General features: G+C 40.4%; 1 protein-coding gene across 2 annotated transcripts; it reads left to right on the top strand.

Annotated features, from left to right (window-relative positions):
* The first annotated feature begins 450 nt into the window (after positions 1-450).
* AGTR2 (angiotensin II receptor type 2) lies at positions 451-9,901 on the top strand. 2 transcript variants are annotated; one of them, XR_008847723.1, is made up of 3 exons: positions 455-498; positions 7,820-8,034; positions 9,762-9,901. XR_008847723.1 is itself a non-coding variant. In XM_056539058.1 (2 exons), exon 2 carries the CDS (start codon positions 2,329-2,331, stop codon positions 3,433-3,435), a length of 1,107 nt encoding a protein of 368 aa, XP_056395033.1. In that variant the 5' UTR covers positions 451-498; positions 2,279-2,328; the 3' UTR covers positions 3,436-4,705. The 2 variants fall into 2 exon arrangements, 1 of the variants encoding a protein (XP_056395033.1); XM_056539058.1 differs by lacking the exons at positions 7,820-8,034; positions 9,762-9,901 and adding an exon at positions 2,279-4,705 and having other exon boundaries at positions 451-498.
* The last annotated feature ends 807 nt before the right edge of the window (positions 9,902-10,708 follow it).

The following is a 10,708-nucleotide window of genomic DNA, read 5'->3' as shown; positions in this document are numbered from 1 at the left end:
ATTTAGGCAGCATGAAAGTGATGACAGGTCTTCATGAGATATCAGATTCATGGCATTGTAAAATAAAATCCAATTAAATTAATTTAAATCCAAATTTAAACTGATCTATATGGAGAGCAGAAACCCCATAACATGCTCAATAACCCCACTAAAGAGTTCTTAGGTTAACCATTATGTAATGTCGACTTTTACAAGTCCTGTTCCTACTAGAAATAATTTATATCTGGAGCTGAAGGAAACTCTAGTGAGCATTTTTCCTATTTCTCTCCTCAAGACTTGTGAGTTAGATATACAATGTGAAATGAAGGAAGAATTCAAGTTAAAGTTGCCAAAAAGATCTGTGCCAAGATTTTCTATTCCGATCTCACAGTGATGTAGGCTAACATGTCCCCGAGGAGTAAACAGAAGATATAAGAAAAGAACCAGACGTTTCAGGCAACTACTCCAGGACAAGCGCAGAGTAAATGATACGCACTCGTAGCGGATGCCTATGCAGCGGTAAGTCACAATCTGTGTATTAATTCTACTTGGGACACATTGTTCAGCTCTGAAATCATTAATTAACCAGTGCTAAAAACTAAACATACATATTAGCGATATAGCAGAGCTGAATTTGGTATTTAACCAAATGGCGATTCACTGTTGATTGATCATGGCGACATAAACTCAGATCTGATGCATTTAAACCCATATGTAATATTGTTATATTTATCCAATTTATGCTTTTCAGAAACAACAAGTATGTTATTGGCATTATGAATAAATATATATATATATATATATATATATATATATATATATATATATATTTATTTATTATATTTAAATTAAAATAATTGTTTCTTTTAATAGTTAATCCCCAGAGTATAATCATATACCGTAAAAGTGGTGCTGCATTTGTTATTAAGCTATAACTTTGATCTAAAACTGCAGATTACGCAGACAACTTAATAATTATATAAAATGTTTTATTTTAACTATTTGTTTACTGGCTGTAAATTGCTGCTCGTAAAAGTAACTTTAGGACACAAATGACAGAGATTCATGGAGATCACTGTTTGCGTCCCTTCCACACAGGCTGCTTCCATATATATGGGTATGTAGAATGATGTACTCTACCATCTGCAAAGTGACTCTTGAATCAGAAATGTAGAATATAACATATGTTGTTAATGAATATTATTTAAAGGGGTACTCCGCCCCTAGACATCTTGTTCCCTATCGAAAGGATATGGGATAAGATGTCAGATCGCGGGGGTCCTGCCGCTGGGGACCCCCGGGATCTCGGCTGCAGCACCCACCTGTTGCGGCTTCCGGCAGCGCTGGAGGCTCTCATCCTAACACCTCACGACCATGGTGACGGGAGATCGTGATGTCACGACTCCGCCCCCGTGTGATGTCACGCCCCGTCTATGGGAGGGGGCGTGGCATCTGTCACGCCCCTCCCATAGACTTGCATTGAGGGGCGGAGCGTGACGTCACAGGGCAGGGGAGTCGTGACGTCACGATCTCCCGTCACCGTGGTCCGGAGCCAAAGTCTCCAGCGTTTCTGGAAGCTGCAACAGGTGGGTGCTACAGCCGAGAACCCCGGGGTCTCCAGCTTCGGGACCCCCGCGATCTGACATCTTATCCCCTATCCTTTGGATAGGGGATAAGATGTCTAGGGGCGGAGTACCCCTTTAATATGGTGTTTATTGTATGTGTTTAACATCAAATATATGTTGCTTAATTTCTACTTTTCAGCTTTTTTCATATTATATTACTATGTTTATTTATGATAATATAATACTATTAAGGCAACGTTTTTAAATTATCTATATGCATTGTTTTTCTATTTTAAATATTCTTCACTATTCACTATAGTTTGTTATTTCGCCCATGCATGGTATTATCATGTTTTGCACAACGTTGTTTGTTTTTGCATAAATAAAAACTACATCAGGTTTTTCACACAAATCCTTAAAGTAAATAAAGAGCGCCAAATGGGTCAAAAATATTACACTTGGCCACTTAATCTATGCAGAAATATAGAAAACTTAAACACTTTAAAGCAGCACTGTATGTGGAGTTTCCTTAGGGCTAAAAAAGTGACTTTTTGCTTAACGTTGCAAAAAAAATGTTCACAAAAACAATGCAGCCCCATATAATCTGCAACAGCTGTATGTCTGGTAATACATTCTAATAACCTATTGTTTGCAAGTCCTCCATTCCAGGTATTACTCAATAGGAACAACCAAATATTATAATTGTATATCTATAATGTAATTCTATTTTGCAGGTTGTTTCATGCCACAGATAAATTGTTAAAAGTCTCATCCTCCAAACAGGATGTTACACAAAAACTATTCTGTGCTCATCATCATGAGCAAGGAACTAGAGGATATGTCTATAAACCTAACAAGTAACCAATCTCTATCATCATCCTGTACTAATATCACTATTCCGGATTATCAGCTTGATCTGCTCCCGGTTTTCTACTCCTTCATTTTTATCTTCGGCTTCATTGGAAACAGTTTGGTTATTTCAGTCTTTTGCCTTCAAGGAGACGCAAAAACAGTGGCGAGTGTTTACATCTTGAACCTGGCTATAGCTGACCTGCTATTTCTGGTGACACTACCTTTCTGGGCCACATATTATTCCTTTGGTTTGAACTGGATGTTTGGGACCGTGATGTGCAAAATTTCAAGCTCTATTTTAACTTTGAATATATTTGCCAGCATCTTCTTCATCAGCTGTATGAGTGTTGACCGGTATTTGTCCATCGTCTATCCTTTTCGGTCACAAAGAAGGACACACACTCAAGCATTTTTTGTGGCGTTAATCATTTGGGTCTTGGCCGTCATGTCAACCTTACCAACATTGTACTTCCGGAACACCTACTACATAAAGAACCTTGATGTTCATGCCTGTATAATGGACTTTCCCAAAGAGGAATATTCAACCTGGTGTGTGGCTATGGCCGTGCTGAAGATCACTCTAGGCTTCTGTTTTCCCATGACAGTTATTCTGACCTGCCACTTCAAAATTGGATTACATCTGAAAAAGACTGAAGGATCTATACTGAACAAGAAGACCAGAGATCGGGTACTGAAGATTGTCACGGCCATGGTTGTATGCTTTTTAATTTGTTGGCTGCCGTTCCATGTTCTGACCTTTTTGGATGTCCTTATGAGAATGAAAATTATTAATGACTGTAAGATTGAGTCATTTGTTGAGGCTGCTTTGCCTTTCAGCATTTGCCTAGGATTTTCTAATAGTTGCATCAACCCGTTATTGTATTGTTTTGTCGGAAATCAGTTTAGAGAGAATTTTAGGCATGTGTTCAGTAGCTTAAGGTTATTACAGACTACAAACAGCCATCATAACTCCTCCAAAAGAGGGAGTGATTCTAAAGAGCTGGAGCCAAATGGGACTTATGAGAACCCAATAGTATGACTACATGACTTGTCAATGGTATAGGAAGAGCTTTATACTGTGTGTACTATGTGACATTATAAGTGGGTTTTTTAGCTAGCCATGTTGGCATTTTTCTTGAATAGGTCTTTAGTTGGAAGTTTACATGACCATAGTTAGAAGTACAGTACATTTTACTGACATATTTGTATGTGTCTTGTTTTGCTGCCCAGTCCAATTGAGATAAAAGAGAAATCCGGCAAAAATAAATGTATCCCTGTGGATAGGGGATAAGTGGCTGATCAGTGAGGAGCACGTGCTCTATTCATTTCAATGGGAGTGGCAAAAAGACCCAAGTACAGCACTCGGGCATCATCGGCACTCTCGTAGAAATAAATGGAGGGCGTGCCATCTACCAGTAGACGACATGTGTCTTTAAGACTGCCTCCAAAACTCACGTTTATCCAATTCTCATATCAATATTAAAGACATATATAATAACTAGGTGCTTTATATAAACTTCAGTCAATTCAGTGATTAATTTATTTTAGAATTGAAAATAATCTGATTCTTCACTGGCCATTGTCCTTTTAAACAACTTCCCACAAGGTGATAGCTTGTGTGATTTCTAAAAATAACTCTTTATCCCAGAAAACAGAGACACCAGGAGGAGAGTTGTGACCTAGCTTGTGTTGTGTTCAGTAGAGAGAGAAGGAGAAAGGAGAGAGAGAAGGAGAATGGAGAAAGGAGAGAGAGAGAGAGAGAGAGAGAGACACACACACAACCAAGGAAAAGGAAGTATGTATGCTGCTGGTAAACATCTCAGCTCTTGTCCTACCTCCTAAATGTCCCATAGCACTGTCAGCAGCACTGTTATGGCATAGTGGTAAGGTGTAGGTGCTCTACTGTGATTTGCCAGACAACCAAGAGAAAGAAAGTATGTATTCTGCCAGCAAACAGCCCAGCTCTTGTCCCCCCCCCCCCCACACAAAAAAAAGGGAGAGGGAAGTGCACCATGGAGGGGGCTCTTAGGGGCCTAATAACAGCAGTGAGAGCACTAAGGCGATATTGTCAGCACTTCAATGGTTAATCTAAGAAAAACATGCAGGTTTTATAAAATCTTTTAAAATTATAGGTACACATAAAGGAGAATTTATTGAGGCACAAAAGATTTTGATTCTTAGACTCTGTTCACATGATTTTGGTTTCTGTCACAATGGATCAAACATATTTCAATAAACTAAATCAAGTGGTTTATTTTACTGAAATAGTCATGCATTCTGTGAATGTTGTGTTTCATATAATAAAGATACTATATATAATGAAAAAAAAATGTTTTATTGACTACTTAATTGTGATGTACTTTTTTGTTAAGAACCCAAATATATTCTCATGAATCCTATAGTGCCACATTCACCTTAACAATTGATCACACAGAAGTCCCCACACTCACACTCCATGCCAGGATAAGTTTTTTGGATATCTTGCATATCTACTTTGCTGCTTATTTACTCCCCTATATGTCAGACCTTCACTTTTCTAAGCAGAAATGACATATCATTATTTTTTAGAACTATTGAAGGTGCCAGAGTTCACCAAAACGCGTTGCTAAATGTTTCTAATAAAAGATTATGGCCCTAATTTACTAAGAGTGTTGTGTAGTTTTCTTTGTGGGTTTTAATTCCCTGCAATTATTTTCCACGGTATTTACTAATTAGAGATGGGTGTATTTTTCAAAAATTCGATTCGGAAGATTTGCCGAATTTTCCGAAGAAATTCGGTTTGATCCGAATATATTTGCGGGCTACAGAGAGCCTCAATAGGGGTGTAGAACACTTTGCCTTGCTGTAACACGCATAGAGTGTGTGCTGGGTTAGTGAAATAATACTGTTATTCACAATGACATGCAGATTACAAGCGTCGCTCTTAGAATCACTGCCGCAGGGCGTCACAATGACAGAGTCTGAATATGGTAACAGGGTCGGAAGACCATATGGTGTCACATTTGAAGAGATGAACCCCTTTAGGACGGTGGGTGTTTCAGTTTTTGCTTTTTCATTTTTTCCTCATCACCTTCTAAAAATAATAGCACTTTTAATTTTGCACCTGCAAATCCATATGATGGCTTATTTTTTTGCGCCACCAATTCTATTTTGTAATGACATCAGTCATTTTACCCAAAAATCTACAGCAAAACAGAAACAAAAATCATTGTGCCACAAAATGGAAGAAAAAACACCAATTTGTAACTTTTGGGGGCTTCCGTTTCTACGCAGTACATTTTTCAGTAAAAATACTACGGTATTGTAGTAGTGACCACACAGTGTCTGCTCTCTCTCTAACCAGAACGAATGCAGGCTTGAGGTGAATGGATTCGCCGCTGTGAAGAATATATGTAGGGCTGTGACATCACAGGGCTGGCTGGCTGCTGATAGGCTGCATGCCGCTGTAGTGCCATATTTTGTGTTTTGCCATGGAATGTGTTACATGATTCAGCACTTTCCAGTGCTGGACTAAGACAGCTCCATTGGCTGACATGCGCACACCCATCCCCTGTGCCTGTCACGGGACCACAAATATGCTGTCTCAAACACCGTTCCCTTCAGTGTGAGTTCGGCTACCACAGCAAAAGGATGTCTAATGCTGTAATAGCCGAAGCGCTGCAATGTTATTCGTGCTGCGGCTGTAATGTAATTGATTCCCTGCTATGGGGACCGTGCACAGCGGCTGCCATCTCTCTGCACGGTCCCAATAGTGGGAAATCAATTACAGCCGCAGCGCGAATGACATTGCAGTCACAGCAAACTCACACTGAACACTAGCTGAAAAATTTGGAACAAATTTGAATTCGTCTGCTTCAGTTCGCCTATCTCTATTAGCAATGTTTGCCTTCATTTTGCACTTTTCCCTACATTTTGCTTTTTTTTACACATCTGATCTGTCGGGTTTTCCTCGGCTCAAATCCACCACATTTTCTGTGGAAACCTTAGTAAATATGTTGTTTTTTTTTTAAAATGAAAATTTTGGTAACCACGCCCTATTTTCCTGCAGGCCACGCCCCTTTCAGGTTTTCTCAGTAAAATGGAGAGTTAGTCGGGTTTTTTAAAATTCTGGCGCAAATAGTAAATCAGGGCCTTTACGTCTACACATCCTCTGTGTTTATGACTTGATAAAACAGCAGCAGAGTCTATAAAAGTCCTGTTTTTTCTACTTGCTTGAATACACTAGACTAAAGAGTCTCTGCAATTGGGGTAATGTACCGCAATGATCAGTAGTCATATGGGAATTCTGGAGAAAGAAAAAAGAAAAAAATAGTCCAAAGTTTTACAAAGATTTTTCAAATTTGCTTAAAATTTATAAAAATAAATAAATAAATCTTCAATTGTTCTACACTTACACACATGCAGCAAACTCCAACACATGATCTCTGGTGCCCCTGCTGGCGGTGTTGGCTCTGCTATAGACAAATCTTAGCTTTTCACAGAGCACAGAGTAGCAACAGAGCTTGTGTCACTGATATTTATCAAGTAAATCTATGTGGCGTCCTAGTTCTGTACTTCTGGTTACTAAAGTTGGTAAGTGACTGAGCTTTTCAAGTGTCTAAGCTCGTGTCTGAGTATCATGAGTTAAACGTGTAACTTGCCGTCACATTGCTTCCTCTGCTTACAATATAGCATTAGGAAGTTCAAGGGTTAAACATTTTGCTCTTTACTGCCACCAATGGTGGCTTGTGTCTGTAAGAATGAAAGGAACTTTGGTCATATGATTAAATTCTATGTACAAAGGAGGAGTCTCCCGAGTCCAACCCTCTCTGCCCAGAGGACTGGAACATGCTTCATGTGGACCGGCTGCCATCCTTACTAGCAAAGTGCAGAAGATGCAAGCGCTAATGGCGTGTTAGCAATGCGTTCTACAGTATGTCTTGTTATACACATGTCGGTCTCCATAAGATCCGCTGGAACTCAACACTATCAGAGTATTTAAAATAACTTCCAAATAACCCCATACAGCACCCTCAGAAACTGGCACAATGATACAGTATCTTTCACCCCCCCCCCCCCAATGAAAAAGTTCTATATCCTGTATCCTGTGTAGTGCCTCCTAAAGTGTCCCATATAAAATGATGTCCCCAGAAGTAACCTATATAAAATAATGCTTCCCAAACTGCCTTATATAAACTATATGGTAAAAGAATTCACCTTAAAGTGCTCATATAAATAATGCTCACTGCCTTCTCCCCCTACCCCCCTCTCTTATATCGACTCCATGGTCCTCCTTTTCTCCCTTACTGCAACCCATATCTTCTTGTCGTACGAATTGTGCCCCATAATTTTGATTACCCACCTTTTCATAGTCAGAGGAGATAAGTTATCATACGACATCCCTGTGTTTCCAAATGTATCTTACTCTGCGCTGCTTCTTGCAGGCTCCCGCATGGCTAAGCACAGGATTGCCGGCGCCGGAGTTCTTCACAGGAATGGTTAGCAGAAGTGGCATCACCAGGCTGGGCCTGAGCTCCATCACTCTGTGACCATCCTGATGCCACATGACCACACAGCCCGCCCCCACTCCCAACAGAATGGCCTGTGAAGCTGGTCAGAGGATACTGAGTACAGCCCTGCGTAGCACCCATATAATATTGTATGTTATTTTGCTTTCTGACTTTGGTCCGGTTGGGTCTTTTGAATAACTAATGTACATGTGAATTACTTGTGTGCTGTCAATAAAATGTTGTTAAAAAAGAATAACAACAAAAAAGAAAAAGCTGCTAATGGCAAAGATGGTGTGCCATCCCCCATTGATGATGAGATTGGCAGTCCCAAGTCCCCCATTCCTCCATAAAGCTCCATCACATTGAAAATGAGCAGTGGTCAGGAAGGATAGGAATAAGATGTCTGATCGCAGAAGTCCTGCCACTGGACCCCCCTGCGATCTCTCCTGCGGCACCGCAGTCATCTGGTACACAGAGCAAACTTTGCTCTGTGCCTGTTGACTAGCGATGCGGCATGATGTCACGGCCACGCCCCCTTGTGATGTCACAGTCATGCCCTCTCAATGTAAGTCTATGGGAGGGGGCGTGTTGGCCGCAATGCCCCCTACCATAGACTTGCATTAAGGGGGCATGGCTGTGACGTCATGAGCCTCTGGTGCCACAGCCGGCATTCTAAACGAACGCCGGGTGCTGCAGGGAGATCATGGGGTCCCGCCACTGTTTCGGCCCTTTGGAAAGGGGATAAGATGTCTAGGGGCGGACTACCTTTAACTGGAGTAGTAGCCCATGTGCTTGACCTCTATTTTACTCAATCATTCAAGCTCCTCTTGACTTCTGTGGACAGATGACACATTTGTTTTGAGGGATAGTTCCTTAAAAATGTTCTCTGGAACCTCACCTCAAACAAGATTAAGCCCTGCTCAAGCCTTCCTTGTTATTATCTGTATTCTGAAGAGACAGTCCCTAAATTATAAAGGAAGAGTTACTTTGTGGACTAAAAACTGTTTCATTGCTCCCTACCACATTGTCTAGTTTACGATCAGTACCCTGCAAATCAAGCGGAGGGCTGGACATTTTACAGTGTGTGCCCCAGTGAAACCATTACCATCTATACCATCTGAGCAGCCACCTTGTCACTGTGCCAGCCAATGAGTATGAGTATGGGACCCTCCGGAAGTCCTCATGTCAATATGACTAGCACAAAGCCAACTGTTACCGACGTGGGACTACAGGTTGCAGCCATCCCATAGGTGTTTTCTGTTCTGTAACAAGATCTGTCCGCCCTCTGGGTTGCTGCTATGCAACATGATGTTATATTTTCTTACTTTGTGATTTTAAATTCTCAGCAGGGTGACCTTGTTTCTATTTCTCTTTCCTCTCTCTCTGTTGTGCTAGGATAAAAAAAAAAAAATAATCATTCACACAATGGGGATACATTTTTTTTTTTAAACATTTTTTTTTGTTTGTTTAACTATTACTTTATTTAAAATTGGAATAGCTCTCCAGGGAACACATAAGAGCACAATTCCCAAAATCACAAAAGGAAGTTTTACCAACCCCCCCCCCCCCCCTCCATAATATTCATTTCCACCAGGGATGATGTCTGATTTAGGCAGTTTTCTGAGTTTTAGAGCTTTTTATGGCATAAACATAAATGTCATTGTACAGTGAAACAAGACCAAAACCAACAAAATGCCATACATATTCACAAATTGCTCCTGGCTTATGAGTGTCTATATTTAGTTTGGCTTTATCCCCCAATTAAAGGATGGGTTTGTTGGCTTTTCCCCACAGTCTCAGTTTATGACTCTCGCCAGCTTTCACAATACTGTTACTTTTGTCATTTCATTTTAAGAATAATGTTATCTTATGACAGGTACAAAGTCAACAACATACAGGAAAAGCATCTTCAGGTCTTCTGTGAGGGACAAGACAACGGGAAACAAAGGGCCATATTTCAGTTCCCCAGTTCTTGGCCAAAAAGGAGTATGAAGACTAAGGCTGAACCAGTAGAAAGCAGGGGGGGGGGGGAGGAGTGTATAAGGAAAAACATTGGATGTGTTAGAAGTATTTTCTCTCTCTCTCTCTCTGGTAGTCGGGTGGTATAGGTTTGGTTAGGGGTGATTTTCATAATAAAAAATTATGTCTATTGTAAAGATGGAAGATTGTGATTTTGTATAAATTTAATGTACTTTAATAAAGAATATCTATATATATAAAACTCAATGTGTGTATGTATGTATGTGTGTATGTGTGTATATGTTCCAGCATCACATCTAAACGGCTATTAACATGAAACTTGGCACACGTTACTTATATGTCAACAACAAACATAGGATAGGTGATTTAACCCTTACTCACCCCCATTTGTCAGGGGCGGGGTTTATATTTAAAGTCCCATACAAGTGAAAGGGAAATATATGTTACTGCATAACTTCCAAACGGCTGGAGATATTTCGATAATACTTGGTCACATGTTACTTATATGTCCACTTAAAATATAGGATAGTTAATTTAACCCTTAACTACCCCCATTTGTGAGGGTCGGGGTTTTTGTTTAAAGTCCCATGCAAATCAATGGGAAATGTATGTTCCCACATAACTTCCGTACGGCTGGAAATATTTCAATAACTGGCACATATATTACGGGTCGGGATAGAAGGGCGACATAGGAGGTCAACATAGGAGGTCGGGATAGGAGGACGGGATAGGAGGTCGGGATAGGAGGACAGGATAGGAGGTCAGAATAGGAGGACGGGATAGGAGGATGCAAAAGGAGGACGGGATAGGAGGATGGGATAGGAGGTCAGGATAGGAGGACGG

Source organism: Hyla sarda, chromosome 9 (assembly GCF_029499605.1).
Source record: "Hyla sarda isolate aHylSar1 chromosome 9, aHylSar1.hap1, whole genome shotgun sequence".
In the NCBI taxonomy this organism is placed as follows: Eukaryota; Metazoa; Chordata; class Amphibia; order Anura; family Hylidae; genus Hyla; species Hyla sarda.
Note: the sequence above shows the minus strand (reverse complement) of the source record. Positions and strands in the feature narration are given on the sequence as shown.

Bases quoted from the DNA above. Each gene is read 5' to 3' on its own strand.
- AGTR2 (XM_056539058.1), top strand. From the start codon at position 2,329: ATGTTACACAAAAACTATTCTGTGCTCATCATCATGAGCAAGGAACTA.